Genomic DNA, 22,392 nt, shown 5'->3' on the forward strand with positions numbered 1-22,392 from the left:
TTGCCTCAGGCATCATCTGAACCAAGTCTAGGGCCTGATTCTGAAGAGTCCCAGTCTGCACAGGTTCCCCTGCAACAAACACCAGCTGGCCCGAGTCAGGGGCCTGAGCCTGCCCTGGCTCCAGATGCAGGGATGACCTCCTTGCCTTCAGCTGGGCCATCACTTACAGCTGCTCCACTTACAGCTGGGGAAACCCAGCCAGATGGGCGGGGTATAAATAATAAATTATTATTATTATTATTACTACTGGTTGGGTCAGGGGAGGCTGAGGCGGCTCCTGGGTCTAGGAACCCACCGACGTCTCCCGAGCTGCAGAGACTAAGGTCTGAGGGAAGGAGAGACCTGAGTTCTCGCAGGAGGAGTGCTCACCTTTGGGCGAAACAGGGAGGTGAGTCCTTGGGGGATCAAGACTGGCCTCTACCCCGACAAAGATAAAAAGCTGTCGGACCCCGCCCCAGGTTGCGGGAGCAACATTACTGTATGCTAGATCCTGCCTGAGATCCTGCACCTGTCCTTGCCTGGTTTCCTGCCTTGTGTCCTGCCTTGGCCCTCTTGGACTGACTCCCAGCAGAACCTTTGTATTCTGGTCCGGTCCTGGACCGCATTTCACGGGTTACCCTGAGGCACAGCACACCCGCCTTTTCACTCTAGCCTCTCACTCTGGATCCCCCCCCCCAAGCAGACAAAGACTGTGTCGAGGGGGTGGGCTCCTCCTCTGGGCCTATCTGGCCCATTGCTCAGCAGTGTGCAGACTCTCCTTGAGTGGGGTGTCAGAAAGAGAGGAGAACCAGTAGGACTGGGACTATCCTGCTGCTGGGTAGCAAAGGCAACCTCCGATTCCTTTCTGTCTGAATCAGTGCTCACACTGCGACTCTCAGCCTCTAGCCCTGTCCTGGAAGGGCCTCCTTCTCCTGACAACCCCCACCCCCAAAAAATCACTCAACCCCTCTGCTTCTAGCACCTCCCAGCGCCTTCCTTCCCCAGACTGCTCCTCAGTGTTCCACCACCACGATCTGGGGTCGAAATCTTCTTCTCCTTGGGCAGTCCCTGACAGGCTGCCTTGAGGAAAGGATAATCTTCAGCATTATTCGGCTTCCAGCAGTGGTGGGTAAGAAATGTCAACAGGCAAGTTGATCCCAAAGTGGTCACCCACTGGACCAGTGTCAAGGATCAGACAACTGTTGAGAGCTCCCTCACCCAGTGGAGGCAGGCACTGGGTGCTCCTTATCTTCACTGTTGAAACCTGCATGCTTGTTCACCTGCCTCTCACTCTGGCTCAGACAACAGAGCTGTTGAGAAGGAAGAGCAATAATTGCCACTGCCAGCTCGCTCTTTGGATCTCTGCATGGCAAGCAAGCGGGTGGTAGCAATGAGGAAGAATAAGAGCAGGGGTTGGTGCTAATGGGAGTCGGGAGGTAGACTCAATGTGGGAGGGAGCAGAGGGTTCATGGAAAGTGCCTGGCTCAGGACTCCATGGCGCTGATAGCGGTCACCCCTTTGGGGCTTAAGAGCATAGGAAGAGCCCTGCTGGATGAGACCAAAGGCCCATCTGGTCCAGCATCCTGTGCCCAAAATGGCTAACCAGATGCTTATTAGCAGCCCAGAAGCAGACTCGGAATGTGACACCGCTCTCTCCACTTGTGATTCCCAGCAATGACTGTTCAGAGGTATACTGCCTTCAGAATACCAAAGACATGGCTACTATTCTGCCTGGCTGCTCTGTCATAAGGGAAAATAGAAATCAAATGCAAGACATTTTCTGAACTCTTCCTGGCAACGTGGAAGGGAGGCAAAAAATGCCTGTAATGATCACCCAACCCAGAAAACGACCAATGTAAACAGCCAATTGTCTTATGTCAGAGGTGGGAAAACCTTTTGGCCCCAAAGAACAGGTCCTTATCAGGCTCAGCCTTGTGGGCCAAATTTGTGGGCAGGACCACCCACCTGTCAATCACATGCCATTATGAGACAACCATTCTCTTTGCTAAGATAATGGCACTGGCCATGTTAATGGGTTGGCCATGTTGCCATGGGAACAACTAGCTAATGGTGCTCCCCAAAGGAGGTGTAGTTTCCCCATCTCATTACTTGTCTGGAGACCACATCCTCTTGTAGGGAGGAGAACGGGAGAAAAATTAGCTTTTGTTTAGTCAGGGAGAAAGCTGGAAAAAGAGACAGAGAAGCTTGACTTTGGTCTATGCTTTGGAGATCCCCTTGGAAACCTAATGGGGAAGCAAGATGTCTTGGGGTACTGATGCTAAATATTCCTCGGTTTAGAGGAAACTCTAGTATAAATTTGGACCATATCTTGGTCCAGGGTTATCAAATTTCAATTTTCCAGTGCTGAAGTCTGTACTGGAAACAAAAGGGCATAATTTTATTACTGGCTTTCATCATAAACTACCAGGATATTTCATATCAGTATGTGGTAAATGGATACAGAGCTCCATAATTTAAATACTTTCAGTTAAGGCACATTATAAATCATATATATATATATATATATATATATATATATATATATATATATATGTGTGTGTCAGGGAACTGCCATCGGAAGGACAGGAGGTGGAAGGGCTCACTGAGGTTGAGAGAGACTTAGCAGCTGACGAGGGAACCAGCAGGGGGAGAGAAGGAACTCCAAGGGAAAGTGAGTCGGAGGGATGGCTCAGAGACACTTCCAGCGAAAACAGTGGGGAGGTTTCAAGACCTCCTATAGGGACACCCACTCCTCGCCGGAAACTGTCGCGCCGAGAGTCCAGAAGACGTGTTTCCGTTAAGGAGCTTTTATGCTGGAAGAGATTCCGTAAGCGCCCACTTTCGGATTCTGCTAGCGACTGACGGAGCCATGCTTGAGGGGCTCCGTCGTAGGCAGAGGTTTGCGGATTTGATCAAACTCTGAGGGACTAGGATTTTACGCACAAGCAGCTCATCATCCCATCACAGCAATCCGAAAGTCTCTGAAAGCAGCTTGTGCAGGGAGAGGCATCATGAGCAACCCAGCAGAAACCGGAGAAGCAGGAGGAGCTGGAGCGGGTCCAAGCCTGGAAGAAAGGTACAGGGTGTTGGAGGTCCAGCTAGCGCTGCAGACGGCGAGGCTCGAGGAGAGGAGGGATCCCAGGAACTATCACGCCTTTAGGACAGAGATGCAATATGCTCTCAATCTGCAGTTTGATGACTTTCCCGATGAGGAGTCGCGAGTGGCTTTTGTGATTGGCCATCTCGAAGCGGGGGCGAAAGACTGGGTTAGGCCCCTGATGGCAGTGAATAATGAGATCCTAAAGGATACGAGGAAGTTTTTTCGCGCCATGGACCTGATGTTTTCCAGCGACATTGAGCAGGGAGTGGTGCGCAGACAGTTAATGGCTTGCAAACAGGGGAGCCGATCTGTCCGTGAGTACTGGACTGAGTTTACCATGTTGATCCATAAATTGGGGTGGGATCTATCGGCGGAGCCCATACAAATGCTTTTCAAAGAAGGGCTTTCTTCGGCAGTGAAAGACGAACTTTCCCGGGCGCCCAGGGCGGAGTCTATGGACCAGCTGACCAAATCCGCGCTGACCATAGGAGCACGCCAGGAGGCGAGAGCTTTGGAAAAGCGGGAAGGGAAAGGGGAACGTTGGAGGGATTTCCGCATTCCAGAGATTCCAGAGCCACCTTTCCCGCCGGCAGAGCCGATGGAAATTGGAACAGCGCGGGCACGCGCAGTTTCAAATCCCAGTGAAGGGCGGAAGAAGGAGGGGAAGAGCGCCAAGAAATGTTATCTCTGCCAACAGCCAGGTCACTTTGCCAGAGTCTGCCCACAAAGAAAGGAATGGCAAGGGATGGCGGGAGCTGTTGGGGAAAAGGAGGAGGAAGTCAAGGAGCAAGTAAAAGCCAACGCCTGGCTGTCACCGTCGGGGCACAGCAGCCAGGCCAAAGAGCAGTAAAAGTGCCCACCCCGGAACCTCCAAGACCTGCTTTAGTGATAGAGGTGTTACTAGAGCTGCCAAACGGACACCCACTAAAGATAAAGGCGCTATTGGACTCAGGCAGCTCCTGTAATTTCATGAGTAAGGAGTTTGCAGCTGAGCACCAGATACAGACTATCACTTTAAGTAACCCCTTGCAGGTGACCACGATCGATGGGAGGGAGCTGTTGGGAGGAGAAGTTAGCCAACAGACTGTCCCGATGATAATGAGGGTGGCAAGGCACACCGAACGGATAGCGTTTAATGTGGCCACCTTGGGAGGAGCTCCCATTATTTTGGGGATGAGCTGGCTGGCGCTACATGATCCGCTAGTGGGCTGGCATCAGAGAGTGGTCTCCTTTGGGTCAGCGCATTGCCTAGAACACTGCAAAGAGGGGAAGGCGCCGGAAGGGGCCAGAGTCACCCTAGCAGGGATGGAAGTAACGGACAAAGGGAAGGTGCCCCCACAATACGCAGATCTGAGCAACGTATTCAGCGAAAGGGAAGCAGACAAATTGCCGCCGCATAGACCCTTTGACTGTCAAATCAATCTACTCCCTGGGGCCCAGCTCCCAGTGGGCAAGCTGTACGCTATGTCAGACAGGGAGATGCAGGAGTTAAGGGAGTTTATTGACAAAGACCTGAAGCGAGGTTTCATCAGAGAGTCCCGAGCGGTGGGGGGCAGCCCAGTGTTTTTTGTGGACAAAAAAAACCCACAGATAAACCGAGGCTTGTAGTGGACTTTCGGGCCCTAAATGCAGTGTCGGAACCTCTGGCTTTCCCTATGCCCCGAATTGATGACATTTTGACTAGGGTGAGGAAGGGAAAGATTTTTACAAAACTGGACCTGAGAGGGGCGTACAACCTGATACGAATAAGGAAAGGGGATGAATGGAAAACCACCATGTTCACCCCTTTGGGAGCCTTTGAATATCTTGTTATGCCCTTCGGTCTACAAGCAGGCTCGGCGTGTTTTCAAGCATTTATGAACTACGTCCTGGGACCTTTGCTCTACAAGAATTGTGTAGCCTTCTTAGACGACATGTTGGTATATTCAGAGAATGAGGAGCAGCATGTGAGGGACGTCAGAGAAGTGTTGGGCAAGCTGCAAGCTAACCAGCTGTGGGTGAAACTGGAGAAGTGTCAGTTTCATACCAAGGAGGTGGAATTCCTGGGGTACCGCTTGTCAGACAAGGGATTGGCCATGGATCCAGGCAAGGTCCAAGCGGTACTGGAATGGAAAACACCGAAAACCAAGAAGGATGTGCAAAGATTCCTAGGGTTTGGAAACTTTTATCGGAAGTTCATCAAGAACTTTGCCCACTTGACGGCTCCCATCACTGACTGTCTCAGCAGCAAGAAGAAATTTGTTTGGACGGCGGAGGCGGAGCGAGCATTTGAAGAACTGAAAAGGGCGTTCGCTTCGGAAGAACAACTCCTGCATGTGGATTTACAAAAACCTATGAGAGTTGAAACCGATGCATCAGACCGGGTGGTAGGGGCGGTGCTTCTACAACCGGGGAAGAGTAAGTCGGAGTGGAGACCGTGTGCCTTCTTCTCGTGGAAGCTGAATAAATCCGAGAGGAACTACACGGTGTATGACCGAGAACTACTCGCCATTCACGAAGCGTTCCGGAGATGGAGACATTTATTAATTGGTGCACAACATAAGGTGCAAGTGTGCACAGACCTCAAGAATTTAGAGTATTGGAGAATGGCACGAGTGCTCAACCAACGACAAGTGAGATGGGCCCAGGAGTTCTCCAAATTCCACTTTGAAATTTGTTATGTGCCAGGCCCAGAAAACGTCAGGGCGGACGCTCTCTCACGTAAACCTGAGTATTTGGAGGGGGAGGGAGCAACCGAAGAGAGACATGTCATCCCAGAGGACCGCTGGGTGTGTGGGGCGGCACTGGTGGGGCAAAGAGAACTGGTAGAGGAAACGGAAAATGATGAATACGCCCAGGATAAGCTTAGAGGTCTCAGGGGGGAGGGAGAGAGCCCCGGAGGCTTTGAGGAAAGAAATGGGGCATTGTATTACAAAGGGGCACTGTATATACCCGAAGGAGAATTGAGGGGGAGAGTACTCAAGCAGTTGCACGATAGCCCCACAGCGGGGCATTTTGGGCAACACAAGACCATGTGGTTGGTTACCAGGGAATTTTGGTGGCCCAAGGTGAGGGAAGATGTAAGGGAGTATGTAAGAGGGTGTGACCAATGCCAGCGAGCCAAAGGGGAAAGGCGGGCGCCGGCAGGGTTATTAGAACCATTACCCACACCAGAACGACCATGGGAGGCGGTATCGATAGATTTTATGACGGATCTGCCGAAGTCCAAGGGGAAAACAGCCATCATGGTAGTAGTAGACCTGTTAACAAAGATGTGCCACTTTGTAGCATGCTCACATGCAGTCACAGCGGAAGAGACAGCGAAATTGTTTGTAGAACACATTTTTCGGTTGCATGGCGCCCCCTTGAGGGTGGTCTCAGACAGAGGCAAACAATTTACGTCCAGGTTCTGGAGGAAGCTCATGAGCTTACTGCACGTGGAGGTCAATTTTTCGACTGCCCGGCACCCTGAAACCAACGGGCAGGCGGAAAGAGCAAACGGTATCCTCCAACAATACCCGAGGTGTTATGTCAATGACAGAGAGAACGATTGGGTCGAAAAGTTGGCGCTGGCAGAATTTGCCTACAATAATGCGGAGAATGTGTCCACAGGGATGAGCCCCTTTTTGGCTAATTACGGGTGTCACCCCAGGGCATTTCCAGGGGAAGGAGGGGAGAAATGGAGTGTCCCGGCGGCCGAACATTTTGTAGAAGAGATGGAAGCAATCCATCGTCAGCTCCAGCTCAACTTAGAAAGGGCCAAAGAAGAATATAAAAGGCAGGCAGACAAGAACAGAAGGGAAGGTGAAACCATAAGGGTGGGGGATCAGGTGTGGCTGTCAACCCAAGGGTTGCCGTTCAAAGGGGGTTGTAAGAAATTGAGACCCAAAAGATTGGGACCCTTTGAGGTCATTCAGCAGATCAACCCAGTGGCTTTCAAACTCCGGTTACCCAACCACATGAAATTGCACCCAGTATTCCATAGGTCTTTACTGTCACCGTACAGGGGGGGACGTGAAGGGGAGTACACCAGGGGACCAGCCTTAGAAGAAAGGGAACGCAGCAGCCATGTAGCGGAAATCATCGATTCCAGGGGGAAGGGAAATCAGGTGGAGTATTTGGTGGCGTGGGAAGGGGAACCGGAGTCCGAAAACACTTGGGTGACTGCAGAGGATGTCAATGACGAGGTCTTAATAGAAACGTTCCACCAAAGGTTTCCGAGGAAACCTCAGCCTGTAGCAAGGTTCAGGAGGGAGTACTTTGGCACCACCGACGAGGAGGAGGAACTGGAAGGATTCACAGAATCGGAGTTGGAAGAAGGAATTGACTCCGATGACGAGGAGTACCGGGAGACCAGGAACAGCAACAGGTGGAGGGAAGTGTTCGAGACTTCGGAAGATGAGGGAGGTTCTTTCAGGGGTTTTGCTTCCTCACCGCCCATAGAGGAGGGGACGGGAGGGGGTGAAGGGGGCCCTGGAGGGGAGGTGGATGTCAGGGAACTGCCATCGGAAGGACAGGAGGTGGAAGGGCTCACTGAGGTTGAGAGAGACTTAGCAGCTGAAGAGGGAACCAGCAGGGGGAGAGAAGGAACTCCAAGGGAAAGTGAGTCGGAGGGATGGCTCAGAGACACTTCCAGCGAAAACAGTGGGGAGGTTTCAAGACCTCCTATAGGGACACCCACTCCTCGCCGGAAACTGTCGCGCCGAGAGTCCAGAAGACGTGTTTCCGTTAAGGAGCTTTTATGCTGGAAGAGATTCCGTAAGCGCCCACTTTCAGATTCTGCTAGCGACTGACGGAGCCATGCTTGAGGGGCTCCGTCGTAGGCAGAGGTTTGCGGATTTGATCAAACTCTGAGGGACTAGGATTTTACGCACAAGCAGCTCATCATCCCAACACACACACACACACACACACACACACACACACACACATGTGCATCTCTGCAAAAAGTCTCAATCGGAATGATTAATCCCTTCACCTTCTCCAAAGAATCTCATAAGTAATGTTTATATGTGTAACATTCAATTAGAACACAATAATATCTTATTTTTAAAGGGTGTGGGACAACCAGTATTCGCTACCTTGTTTTGTTTTGATTTATAAATGACCTTAGAATCCTTCACAAGGCTCTGGAGCCATAGAGCCAGTCAACTTCACCTCAGATACCAAAGTAGTTTGAGTACCTCCAAGATAGGGATCTTTGACCCGTGCCTTGTCTAAGGATGATGCAAAGCCATGGTAGATTTACCAAATTAATTTATTGCAACTCGAAGCAGGCTATGACTGAACTCTTCCACACTTTATTTTATTGGAGGTCCAAGTCTTTGTGGTTGCAAAATAAAGTGTCTTTTTTCCAGCATGGAGGAACCAGGTTTGATAAAGTGCTTTTGACTGTTGATGTCAAAGACTTGAGCTCATAAATGTCCTAATTCCACAACCTGGATAGCTGACTCTTTAAAGGAGGGATTGATGCATTGTCTTTGTTTTAGTGGAGAGATTGTGGAGTCCAGTTTCAAGGGCTTCATGTGTACCATCTTTTATCAGGCTTCTTCTTACATATGCTCCGTTTTCGGACCCTGCAGTTGGTGTCTTCCCAACAGCCTCTTGAATCCCGGCAGAAACCTATTATATAGACACAGGGATTTGGCACGGTCAGGCTTGGCATACCAGTCCTCCAGAATCTAAAAACAAATGGCAGCACTAATCAGTAGTCAATTCGGACTGGATGTCTGCTCTCTCCTAGCCTAAAATCACCTTCCGTACCTGCAGACTGGAAAGGAGCCAACGCAGCAACAATTTCTTAAATGGGATCAACAGGGGAACTTTGAAACATGGAATTTTTACATACTGCAAATCCCTATCTGATGAAACGAACAGAGGACTTTCCTGGTGCCGATGACGATTCCTCCTGGCCGTGACAGACAGGGTCTTGAGTTCTTCAGCTCCTCTGTGGTAGGCAAGGAGAATCATGCTGCCATCCCTCTCAACTGGCAAAGCAAAGGCCTCGACCCCAAAAAATCACAACTTGAAAAATGGAATCTGTCCATTCAGAGGTGTAACTTCAAAGAAAGAGCGCTGAGAGACACAGAGGAAAGAGGAAACAGCCCTGAAAACATTTGAGGAGGGAAGGCAAACAAGGCAAGATAAGACACTAATATTCTAAACAAAGTTTGAAAGCTATAAGGCACTGACAGAAGCCCTAAGCCATGAAAACCTGCTGGGGGGGGGGGGCACAGAGGAAGGAGAGGTAGGCAGAATGTCCTCATCCTTATCATCAAATAGAAATTAATGATAAGTAAAATTTCCATTTTTGCCTCTTAAGGACGGAAGACACTTCTGGTAGGCAAACACCAGGGTTGCGTTCCTCAGTCCAAGGAGGGCTTCCTTGGCATCCACCTATTGTGGCAAGGCTCTCTGGAGGGCCTTCTCCTCAAATACTGCATCAGCAGATGAAAGTGAGCCTATTTTATAAAAGTTAAAGATAAAGGACTCCTGATAGTTAAGTCCAGTCACAGACGACTCTGGGATTGCGGGGCTCATCTCGCTTTACAGGCTGAGGGAGCCGGTGCTTGTCCACAGACAGTTTTTCTGAGTCATGTGGCCAGCATGACTAAGCCACTTCTGGCGAAACCAGAGCAGTGCACAGAAATGCCATTTACCTTCCCGCCGGAGCGTTACCTATTTATCTACTTGCACTTAAGGGTGCTTTCAAACTACTAGGTTGGCAGGAGCTGGGACCGAGCAACGGGAGCTCAACCTGTCGCGGGGATTCAAACCACCGACCTTCTGATCGGGAAGCCCAAGAGGCTCAGTGGTTTAGACCACAGCGCCACCCGCGTCTCTGAGCCTATTTTATAGTGCGTTACAAAGCTTCAAGGAGAAGCCCGTGTTGTCACCCTACAAATATCCACAATGGGAAAATTACCATTACAGGTAGCTGAGGTGACTACCTTGATGAAAAATGCAGTCTTGGAGGTCTGAAGACTAGGCCTCCTACTCTGAAACTCTTTCTGCTAAAGTGATTACCACCAGCAACACAGCCCTAAACATCAAAATGTTCAAAGGGCAGGTAAACTAGGGCTCAAAGCGGAGACATGTCAAAGGGGAGACTAGTCATAAAAACGCTCAAATTAGCAGCTGCATGCTAAGAGACTTGAGGTATACCAAAGTCCAATCTCAGAAAAAGCCACTAACAAACCTCCCATGCCCAGCCAGGTGAAAGCAAAGCCAAAACATTCCTGTCTCTGTGGTGGAGATGGGACGGAGGAGGGAGAAGATGAAGACCCCAGGGAGCAGAGAGAACAGCAAAGGGAAATCAAAGTGGGAGACAGCGCTGAAATTAAGGCAGGGGAAAAAAACCTGTGCCATGAAAGATAACAGTAATAGAACAGAACTAGGCAGTGAACAAAGCAAAATTCAGAAGAAGGAAGGTGAAAAAACTTCACAAATTCAAGGAAGATGAATTTTTCAAAAAAGGCCCTAACTGTTGTAGACCACAGGCAGGGATGTTCTGGAGAATGGATGACTCTTCCCCCAGTAGAGTAGCTGAAGAGTTCAAGACTTAGTCTGTCACGGCCAGCAGGGGGAACTCATTCCTACCAGGACTGTTCTCCATCCCTATCAAGCAAATTACAGGTGAGTTAGTTTAACACCTATTCTAGGAAAATGGGGGGAGCAGGATAGATAGATAGATAGATAGATAGATAGATAGATAGATAGATAGATGAATGATAAAGGCTATTTTGATATAAATTTTGTAACAGTCAGGTGGCCATGCTGTGTTTCATTCTGTAGCAACAAAACTATTTGCTAACCAAGATAGGAGGCACGAATAAGCACTGAATAGGTAAAGGTAAAGGGACCCCTGACCATTAGGTCCAGTCGGGACGACTCTAGGGTTGCGGTGCTCATCTCGCTTTATTGGCCGAGGGAGCCGGCGTACAGCTTCCGGGTCATGTGGCCAGCAGGATTAAGCCACTTCTGGCGAACCATAGCAGCGCATGGAAACACCGTTTACCTTCCCGCCGGAGTGGTACCTATTTATCTACTTGCACTTTGACGTGCTTTCGAACTGCTAGGTGGGCAGGAGCAGGGACCGAGCAACGGGAGCTCACCCGTTGAGGGGATTCGAATCGCCGACCTTCTGATTGGCAAGTCCTAGGCTCTGTGGTTTAACCCACAGCATCACCTGTGTCCAAGCACTGAATAATACTACAGTAAAAAGCCAACCACATGTATTTCATAAAGTGAAGCCAAAGACATTGCTTGGCATTCCTCCCCAAAAACCCCTGGGAAGCAGAGGTCAGGAGAGGAAGGGGATCAAGGCGACACCACCCACACTGGGCTCATTTGGAAGACTGCAGAATGTGAGTGCAGAGAAGGAAAGGGTGCTACAATATAATTTGGTTCAGAGACTCACGTGCTTTTAGGTGCCTGGTCATCAATACATTTCCATCCCCCAGTATTATAGACTCCAACCCAATGGTCTTTGTATGTAGGAAAGACTTGTTTCTCTATGAATTCCTACAAAGAGATCAGAAAGTATTTCCTAGGAATGAGGGGTCAGAATCTTTTTGCAAATCCTTTCATACTACATATTTTACCTAGGAACACAGTAGCACCTTCCAGACATTCTGCAGGAGTGAAAATTGCATGGAAAGGGAGAACGTTGCATCAGAAACAGGCTCTCCCCTCGTATATTCATGTAAATGTCTGAACAGGCTATACATACCACTTGTGCAACGACCTAAAAAAATAAAAATACGCAAGGCCAATTTCATAGAATCATAGAATCATAGAGTTGGAATAGACCACAAGGGCCATCGAGTCCAACCCCCTGCCAAGCAGGAAACACCATCAGAGCACTCCTGACATATGGTTGTCAAGCCTCTGCTTAAAGACCTCCAAAGAAGGAGACTCCACCACACTCCTTGGCAGCAAATTCCACTGTCGAACAGCTCTTACTGTCAGGAAGTTCTTCCTAATGTTTAGGTGGAATCTTCTTTCTTGTAGTTTGGATCCATTTGTTTCATTTATTAGTTAACAGAACCATCAGAAACAAATTTATTCAGAATAGGTATCTCTGCAATCACTGCCATTCATTTCCTTCTGCCTCTTTCAACTCTCCTCACAGCAGTTTCTAAATCGGCTTGAGTTTGCAAAGAGGCAGGGAGTGAATACTGAATTGAAAGGGCATTCTGTGTCTGTCTGCTCTTGGGGTCTATAAACAGGGAATACTGGTGCTGACTGACAGCTGTATAACATCCCTTTTCAGTACAGTCAGGCACTCCAACTATGAAAGTATGTAAAATAGATCATTGTAATCAATAACCTGTTTGGCTAACACAACCCTCTGACTCAGAATGGCGCTTCACCAAGTACCCAGGTGGACACAGCTGGGGCAGCATAGGGCCACCGAGCTCATCCATCCAGGTCTCAGGTATACATGCTAAGTTCTTGACCCCTCTGCTTTGCCTGTATTTCAGAATTTGGAGATGCGAGTCAACCAACCCAATGGCCTGGTGGTGGTGTTTTGAATTCAAGGTCAGATTTGAAATTGTATTACGAGGCTTTGTGCCTTTGTTGGTTGAGGGATTGGATGTTATTAGAGAATACAGATCTCTTAGATCTGAAAGGATTCGATTACAGATTCGGATGGCACTGTACCACTGTACTTCATACCATTTCCAATCCACTATGAAATCCACTAGTATTAGCAACATACAGTGGTACCTCGGGTTAAGTACTTAATTCGTTCCGGAGGTCCGTTCTTAACCTGAAACTGTTCTTAACCTGAAGCACCACTTTAGCTAATGGGGCCTCCCACTGCCGCCGTGCCACCGGAGCATGATTTCTGTTCTCATCCTGAAGCAAAGTTCTTAACCCGAGGTACTATTTCTGGGTTAGCGGAGTCTGTAACCTGAAGCGTATGTAACCCGAGGTACCACTGTAATAGAAAATGCCATCACCCTCAAGGCTTTGCCCATCACCTTGCTGCAGATGATGTAGTTTGGATCAGAGAGTCAGTCTTCAGACACCCATGGGCTTCACCTCATCTCTTATCTGGGGTAGTGTAGACTCCTATGAAGGAGACTTTATGTCCCATGTTGTGAGCTCTCACCTCACACAGCAGCTAATAATCTCCTCCCACACTCTTCAACCAATCAACATACATTTATCCAGGCTTGAGACTGTACCATCTCAGAAGATTGTGCCCTTGGTTTTACTGCATTTCAGTGTTCTACTCACCTCCTCAGCTTGAGTTTCAATACAAATCAACATGGCTTTTTTATCTTCACAAAAGTCTCTTGCACCTTCCCACGTCCTTTCATTGTTTTCAAGGAAATAGAGGGCCCCTTTGTGGTGGATCCACTTTAACTGCATTTTTGCATGAATCTCATCTTTAAATCAAGGCAGGAATAGGGAAGGAAAATAGGGTTGGGGGAGGTTATACTTCATTATACTCCAGCATAATTTATGCAAATCTCAGGAGATCTGACTTTCTGAAATGTTTGTTCTGATAACGAATACACTTATTTAAATGCAGTGTCACTTATTTATTTCCATTTCCATCTTTGCCTTCATCAGTAGATTTGCAACCATTTTTCTCATTTATTTATTTAACAAGATTAATACATTGCTCAATCAAAAAATGTCTCTAAGTGTTTTACATACAAATAGTACACAATATTCATTAAAATAGCACATAAAACAGATTTTATAAATAGCAGGCATATTCAAATTATCAAAATATAGATAAAACCACAATTTTTTAAATAAAAAACCCCCCATACATAATAAAATTGCACAACTTGCCTAAACAAAACTGTTTTTCATAGGCATAGAAAACAACACAGGAGAGGTACCTGTCTAGTATCAATGGGCAGAGAGTTCAACTTGTACAGGCTGCCAGATTGAAGGATCAGTTCTTGCAAGTGAAGAACAAACATTATGTGACACTTGTCAGTTCCAAGGACTTAAGCAGGCAAGAGAGAACATATGGGGTGAAGTGATACCTGGTCCCAAAGTGTTGAGGGCTTTGAGGGCTTTGTATACTAATAGTAACACCTTGAATTTTCCCCAGTAACAGAGTGGCAGCCAGTGCAGATGTCTGAGTGGGGGTACAATGGGCTCCCCCTCCATACACCTTTTCTAGGAGGTGGGTATTTGAGACTGATTGACAGTTTAGTCGAAACTGTACCTCCAAGAAATATGCAGATGACGGAATCTCAATAAGTGTAGTCTCAAGGTGGGTTGTATGGAAGTGAGAGCTGGACCATAAAGAAGGCTGATCGCCAAAGAATTGATGCTTTTGAATTATGGTGCTGGAGGAGACTCTTGAGAGTCCCATGGACTGCAAGAAGATCAAACGCATCCATTCTTAAGGAAATCAGCCATGAGTGCTCACTGGAAGGACAGATCGTGAAGCTGAGGCTCCAATACTTTGGCCACCTCATGAGAAGAGAAGACTCCCTGGAAAAGACCCTGATGTTGGGAAAGATGGAGGGCACAAGGAGAAGGGGACGACAGAGGACGAGATGGTGGGACAGTGTTCTCGAAGCTACCAGCATGAGTCTGACCAAACTGCGGGAGGCAGTGGAAGACAGGAGTGCCTGGCGTGCTCTGGTCCATGGGGACACGAAGAGTCGGACACGACTAAACGACTAAACAACAACAACAACAAGGTGGGTTCTCTCCATAGTATGAAATTTAAGCACCGCTGTTTCAGAATAACTTACCAATTCCAGCTTGTACTTCACGTGCTTTGGCATCCCATACAAGCAATTCTTCTGCCAACTTCTGAGCTGCTTTAAGTATTACAGAATCTAAAGGATGCAAACAATTCAAGGCAGTTGTATCTCAACAGCTATACAGATACATTAGAAAGCCATTTCCCAGATTCTGGTGGCTTGTCATATTCTACCTCATGTAAGTAGATGAGAATTCTAATACAGTACCCATATAAGAGCAATCCTGGCTCACATCACCAAGGACAGAAAGCAGCTCAAACTTCCACCCAAATGGAATCCCCAAGTGTATACTTTTGCTTTTTACTGAGCCCATGCCAAAATACTTATGTCATAAGGTGGGAAAGATTTGGCTATCTAAACTACTGACCAAAGTTGTGGTATCTGCAAAAGTTCTAGTCCTATGAGCAACTGCTGGGGGAACAGCTGCCCCTCTTTCTGGGGAAAGGGGTTATGGGTACCATTGTGGGCATCATGTTGCACATGGATGCTGCACCTAACCCAGTCCCACCACAACCCATCCACTATGCTCCTTGCCTCCTTGAGACAAGACTGGAAATAAGTTCTGTTGCAGAAGAATAACCCTAGGTGTGGTGGGGTAGGAATGGTTCTGAATTTACTAAATCTAATCCATTGCTTCCTTGGATACCCAAAGATGTACTTTACGGGGAGCTGGCTTCAGGCACCAGGCCCATTGGCATACCAACTCTGCACTACAAAGATGTGACATGAAGACTGGCACCATGAACCCCATCGTGTGGGAATCCCTTGCAGACGACTGCAGTGGCTGGAGACAGGTTGTGCATCCATAGCAATGACCAGGGGAGGAATGAGTGCTGGGAGGGGTGCAGAGAGAAGCAGCGCCATGGTGCCTCTACAGTAGTACAACCAGACACCTTCATCTGCCCCAGCTACAGCAAAACACATCTCTCCTGTATCGGTCTCTACAGCCACAGCACGTGCTGTAACCTTCCAACAATTTGACTTCACTCTTCCATTGTCTCCCAAGACAGATGGACACCAAGCAACTCATTGCTTACCATTCTTGCGTTTGAGGGATGGTTGCTTTTTGATCATAAACTCCCTAATCTTCGCAACTGCTGTTCGTAGGGAGACTATTTTTTTTGATCGCTCATGATCTAGAAAAGAGGAAAAGAAATGGTGTTCCTACACACTAGTGCATGTATGGCTGCACTCCTACCTTGGGATTACCAGGGCTGATACTGAATCAACATTCCCTGTGCCTTATCCCTGAGCCTCTTTTCAACACCAGAGAAAGCAGTCACTTCACAATCAGATCTTCAGACTAGAAGAGCGGGCAGCATTCCAGCAAAAACTGCATTAAATTTACACGGTCTGGACAAGTAAAAAGGTCTTCACTACACAATTTGTATTAATCAAAACTGCCTCTCTTTTGCTTGGAGCCTAAAAAACAAGGCGAGCTCTCTCTGGTTCCAACAATGCTGAGCTCAATGGACCCACATTTTCACTCTGTAGAGGTGAGTTTCCGAAGCCCAAAAGCTAGGTTGGCTTATGAAGTATCTAAAGCAGTGGTTTTCAACCAGTGTGCCGTGGCACTCTGGAGTGCCTTGAATGATGGTCAGGGCTGCCATGGGCAGCACTGGCCTCTGTCCCTCTTTCCTTCCCTCCCCCCTCTGATGCCATCTTTTGTCTTCCAAAGCAACTACTCTATTCCAAACTTAAAAATGGAAAGCATAATGCTGGTGGACAGTGAAAGAGGTTTAAAGACTTTCTCAAAGACAAATCTAAAAAAAGATTATATAAACACTGACAATTGGGCAATACTGGCCTGTGAGGGCTTCAATTGGAGAACAGTCTTTACCAAAGGTGTCATGGACTTGGTAGATGCTTGAACTCAGGAAGAAAGGGAGAAACGGGCTAAGAGGAAGGCACATTTGCCAAACCCTCACCATGATCAACTCCTGCCCGGAAACCTATGTCCCCACTGTGGAAGGATGTGTGGATCCAGAATTGGCCTCCACAGTCACTTATGGACTCACTGTTAAGACTGTGTTCATGGAAGACAATCTTACTCGACTATGAGTGAGCGCCAAAGAAGAAGAAGAAGAAGCTTCCCAGGCCCCTGTGGGGCATTTAGAGGAGGCACCTCTCTTTGGGGCAAGGGGGGGGGGCAGCTCAGAGACCAAGGGCAGCAGCAGCGGCTGCCCAGAGGACTCCCAAGAAGAAAAGAAGACAAAGAGTTTGGACTTGATATAGAAGAAGAGTTTGCACTTGATATCTTGCCTTTCACTCCCCTTAAGGAGTCTCAAAGCGGCTCACAATCTCCTTTCCCTTCCTCCCCCACAACAAACATGCTGTGAGCTGAGTGGGGCTGAGAGACTTCAGAGAAGTGTGACTAGCCCAAGGTCGCCCAGTACCTGCAGGTGGAGGAGCGGGGAAGAGAACCTGGTTCACCAGATTACGAGTCCACTGCTCTTAACCACTACACCATGCTGACTGGGGAGAAGGGGAGGAGGGAATACTCCTTAAGGGAGGGTGTTTGAAAAGGGGTGAGGGGCAGCCAGCTGTGCAGGCAAGGGGTGACCTAACTGGGCTCCTGAGCCCCACAGAGGAGCTGCAGAAAGAGTGTAGTTGGTCAAGGGAGCTGTGGTTGAAAACCTCTGATCTAAAGTGTCTAGGGACAAGATTTCAGCGGTGTTTATTTCAACAGGCAAGATTTAACCACACCCTTAGCTCACTCTTTGAAATTAAGAGGATGTAAAAGGTCTTAGAAGAGGCTAGATTGATAGTCTTATCAATCAATATTCACAACGAAATAAACCAAGTCAGGATAATACTAAAGGCTTTTCTCTGCAAAAGGAATTGAACTTACAAAAAGCAACAGCTCCAATGGTGGCGAAAAAAAGGATCAGGCACATCATTATTGTAATATATGTACCAACAGGAGATTGAAAAGCAGCTAGCTTCCCTTGAAAGACAAAAAAAGAAAGAAAATTTGGCTTTAACTACAGTGAGCCAACGTAAGACTTTTGCTACAGTTAGTAATATAGCTTGGTCCTTTGGTGTGTGTGTGTGTGTGTGTGTGTGTGTGTGTGTGTGTGTGTTGCAATACTTGCTTATATATACTATCATTTGCATATATACAACTATATAATGCTTATAACTATATAATGGTTGGACAGTGTTCTTGAAGCTACCAGCATGAGTTTGACCAAACTGCGGGAGGCAGTGGAAGACAGGAGGGCCTGGCGTGCTCTGGTCCAGGGGGTCACGAAGAGGCGAACACGACTAAACGACTAAACAACAACAAAAACAAATGCTTTAAGAAACAAAACATTTGAATGAATCCATACATCATCAGGGGCATTTTCGAAACGTATCTGTCTTAAATAATCAATATTTTCCCCAAAGCATGCCTGCATTCTCCACACCTGACATCATATGTGGCTGCTTCCCTGCAGCAGAAGTCTGGGAACAACCAGTTAATTTGTATTAGCAGTAGTATCAACTGAGTCAAGAAAATGCAAATAAACAGATGAAGTTAATTAAAGTTCTTGAAGCCAGGTAACAAAACTAATTTAAAATGAGAAACATTTGGGTCGACAGTAGTTCCTAAGCAGAAGAGTATATTTCTATAAAAGAATTTATCACCCCCACTATTTATTTATTTAATTTTATCTGTAGATCTCAGGATGGTTCATAACATAAAAATAAAAATAAAAGTCCAAAATACATAATTAAAACAAGAACAAGAGCAAATCGAAGCCATAGCCTCCCCCCTCCCCCAAGCACATTTAAAAGTACAAAGAAAATTAATCAGACAAAGGTCTGGTTGAAGAGGAACATTTTCACCTGGCTCCTAAATATATATAATGAAGGTGCCAGACGAGACTCCCTGGGGAAAGGGTTCTACTACAGCGACCTTTGCCAACCTGAGGTTCTCTATATGTTTCGGACTAACGCTTAAAAAAAATTGTGGTTTTTTGGTATACTGTCCTTTATCTCCGGATAGTTCACAACATAGAAAATGTAATATAAAAAAGACAAAATACATAATCAAAACAAGAACCTAACCAATAACCACATCTCCCACAACACATTTCAGCGGCGCTGACCTGGGCCCGCCCACATTGTGATGTCATGACACACACTGTCAGGGACTGGAGGTGCCTTTAATTTTAGTCCAATGTTCCAAATTTCGAAGGCGCTCTGCCTCTTGCCATTGTGTTCTATGGAGGCAGCCTCTGTGACGGAGAGTTCAAGACCCAGCTTCTTTGGTGGCAGGAGAGGGTACACAGATGGCCACGGGTACCCTGTTTCCTGGAATCACCTCAGGGATTTTCAGGAGGTTTTACAGCCTCACATAACCCATCTTCCCTCTGTCTGAGTCTCTCCCAAGAATGGGAAAGCTGCCATCATGGCCCCAGACAGGAACAGAAAACCTCCCCTTTCTGTGCTTCTCATTACAGGATGAATAATAATAATAGTTTTTTATTTATACCCCCCTCCCAATCTGGCTGAGCCTCCCCAGCCACTCTGGGCGGCTCCCAATTGAGTGTTAAAAACAATACAGCATTAAATATTAAAAACTTCCCTAAACAGGGCTGCTTTCAGATGTCTTCTGAATGTCAGGTACTCGTTTATCTCTTTGACATCTGGTGGGAGGGCGTTCCACAGGGCGGGTGCCACCACCGAGAAGGCCCTCTGCCTGGTTCCCTGTAACTTCACTTCTCGCAATGAGGGAACCGCCAGAAGGCCCTCAGCGCTGGACCTCAGTGTCCGGGCTGAACGATGGGGGTGGAGATGAACCACTGCTAGGTGTGCAATGTACATACCTGCCATATATTGTTGTCGCTTTCTCATTCCTATTTTTGATCTGGAACCCACATTGGATCTAGACCCCACGTTGGATCGGGACCCTATGTTACTTTTTGATTCCATATTAGTTCGGGAACTAAACTGGGACTTGGAAGCTCTTCCTTTAGCTGCATCCTGTGGCACTGTAAAATAACAACTTCTCTTTAAAATCTGCATTAAAATAAATATAGAGCAATTACACAACACTAAGTAATGTACATACAGAGCAGACTACTTCCTAAATATTGCAAGGGGTGGGGGAGAGACTTCTGATAGTGAGTGATCTGATCAATATGACCAGAAATACAATGGGTCGGATACAAGTGTATAGACTGCATGGTGACCTCTTTTTGTTGAATGGATTTCCTGTTTCCTAAAGTGGTCTATTTTATTTTAACCCCACTTTTTTCCTCCAATGAGCTCAAGGTGGCATACATGGTTCTCCCCCCTCCTCATTTGATCCCCAAAACAACCCTGTGAGGTAGGTCAGGCTGAGAAGCAGTGACTAGTCCCGTGTCACCCAATGAGTTTAATGGCCAAGTGAGTATCTGAACCCTGGTCTCCCAGGTCCTAGTTCCTTAGCTTTTTCTTGGTTAGGATCTTGACTACTGAACTACCGTAATAAAGCTTCTGCTCTAGATATGTATAGTCTTATGCTTTTTCCCTTAAGCCACTTGGTTTTCACCTACCTCGTAGCAAATTGTCACAACTTCCCTGGCATTGGCGGTTAGGCACTGGTATGGGTATTGTTATGTGGATGAAGAACCATCACCTGCCCCACATATTGAAGGGTAGTCCGGTAAAGGATTCCGGGAGGCATGGCCCTATCCGAAGCCTATGGAGGTGAGGGCCTAAGGCACGCCCCTGAGCGGTGACCCCAGGGGAGTTCCTAGTTGATGTGCATCAGCAGGACTCCCGGTCTTCAAGCAAACAGGCTGAAGCCGGATAGTCAATTCGGACCAATGCCTAACCCAATACCAATACGACTCATCACCTGTAACCAATAAAGTTGTGGCCATTTTTAGCCCATTAACCTAAATAATTGTGTCATGTGTCATTATTTACACTGGGGGGGGGGGCAGGAACTCACCACGCAAAATGTTCAATCCTACTGGTTTGGTGGAAGAGCAACCAAATCCAAATTTCTGCTGGCGTCATGATGGCAGGGCAGAAAATGGGACCTGTCTGCTCTTCTCCTCCTCTCCTCCCATAGGCATTTTTTAAAACAACAACAACAACAGCAAACCTCCCATTGATATAGTTGGAGAGCGGGGGCGTTGGAAGAAGGGGAAATTTTTTGGATCAAGAAAATCCAAAGTCTCAGTGATATTTTTATTTTTTTTATTTTTTAAAAAACTTGTTCTATTCCACCATCCCCTGAGCTAACCCTTTTTATCCCTTTTACTGCAAAGGAAGGACAGCGGCTAAAGTTCCTGCAGATGCAACGAGGAGTTCATGGAAAGGAATGTCCACAAAATCCTATGGCTGTGGGATAACCTGACAAGGACCATAAAATTAGGCACTTGGCTGGGCACTGTGAGAACAGAATGCTGAACTAGATAGGCCTTTGGTTTGATCCAGCAGGGTTCTAATGACCTTCAAAATACTCTGCCAGGTGGTTTGCATCCTGAAAGCAGAAAGGTGGGGCAGGAGTGGTTTCCCCAGCCACTCTGGGCAGCTTCCAACAGAACACTAAAATACAATAGTCTATTAAACATTAAAAGCTTCCCTAAACAGGGCTGCCTTCAGATGTCTTCTAAAAGTCTGGTAGTTGTTTTTCTCTTTGACATCTGGTGGGAGGGCGTTCCACAGGGTGGGTGCCACTATCGAGAAGGCCCTCTGCCTGGATCCCTGTAACCTGGCTTCTCGGAGTGAGGGAACCGCCAGAAGGCCCTCGGCACTGGACCTCGGTGTCCGGGCAGAATGATGGGGGTGGAGATGCTCCTTCAGGTATACTGGACCGAGGCCATTTAGGGCTTTAAAGATCAGCACCAAGACTTTGAATCGTGCTCAGAAACGTACAGTAACCAAGACATAACCTTCTGCCCCCCTCCTTGATATCACACTCCCAAGACAAAAGGAAGGAAGGAGGATAGAAGGAAGGAGGAGTCAGAGGGGCAGAAGGGACATATTTGGGCCTCACTCCCAAGAGGAGAGTGTGGGTCCTGTTGTCCTGGGTTCCTCTGAAGAGAAAATACAAACAGAAACAACTTGCCTTCTGCGAATGTCAGACCTCCTGCCATTTTAACTGCTCATTCGGATTGGCTCCTCACGTCATCCTATGTTCAGAACCATATAATGGAGTAGACCGTTAACACAGCTTTTAATTAAAAATGTAGTAGTTAATGAGCAGTTGGAAAAGAAGTGAGCATAAATAAAAGTGGAAAGTGCTTACATTGCTTCATTGATGGGGACTTTTCCTTGGCTGCCATTTTACATCCTCATTTTAAGTGGTATTTCATCTTGGGTTCCTTCACGTGACAATGTAGTGGAGCGAACTCTTAAAATAGTAAGGAAAAAATAGAATTTAAAGATAATATCACCTTGCCAACAAAGGTCCGTATAGTTAAAGCTATGGTTTTCCCAGTAGAGATGTATGGAAGTGAGAGCTGGACCATAAAGAAGGCTGATTGCTGAAGAACTGATTCTTTTGAATTATGGTGCTGGGGGAGACTCTTGAGAGTCCCATGGACTGCAAGAAGATCAAACCTCTCCATTCTGAAGGAAATCAGCCCTGAGTGCTCACTG

General features: G+C 47.2%; 1 protein-coding gene across 1 annotated transcript; it reads right to left on the reverse strand.

Moving 5' to 3' along the window:
* Positions 1-1,193: 1,193 nt before the first annotated feature.
* On the reverse strand, positions 1,194-21,922 carry LOC144328919 (uncharacterized). The gene is made up of 9 exons (XM_077934583.1): positions 21,918-21,922; positions 21,788-21,827; positions 19,623-19,875; positions 17,660-17,755; positions 15,846-15,944; positions 14,797-14,883; positions 13,307-13,458; positions 11,478-11,581; positions 1,194-1,341 (listed from the first exon to the last, which is right to left on the reverse strand). Exons 1-9 carry the CDS (start codon positions 21,920-21,922, stop codon positions 1,194-1,196), a joined length of 984 nt encoding a protein of 327 aa, XP_077790709.1.
* Positions 21,923-22,392: the final 470 nt, after the last annotated feature.

The sequence above is a fragment of the Podarcis muralis genome, chromosome 9 (genome assembly GCF_964188315.1).
Source record: "Podarcis muralis chromosome 9, rPodMur119.hap1.1, whole genome shotgun sequence".
NCBI classification, from domain to species: Eukaryota; Metazoa; Chordata; class Lepidosauria; order Squamata; family Lacertidae; genus Podarcis; species Podarcis muralis.

What these genes read in the sequence shown, in the direction of transcription:
- LOC144328919 (XM_077934583.1), bottom strand. An exon ending in ATCCCTCAAACGCAAGAATG is followed by an intron (nt 14,884 to 15,845) that starts GTAAGCAATGAG and finishes TGCATCCTTTAG; the next exon opens with ATTCTGTAATACTTAAAGCA. An exon ending in GACCAGGCACCTAAAAGCAC is followed by an intron (nt 1,342 to 11,477) that starts GTGAGTCTCTGA and finishes CTTGCCATGCAG; the next exon opens with AGATCCAAAGAGCGAGCTGG.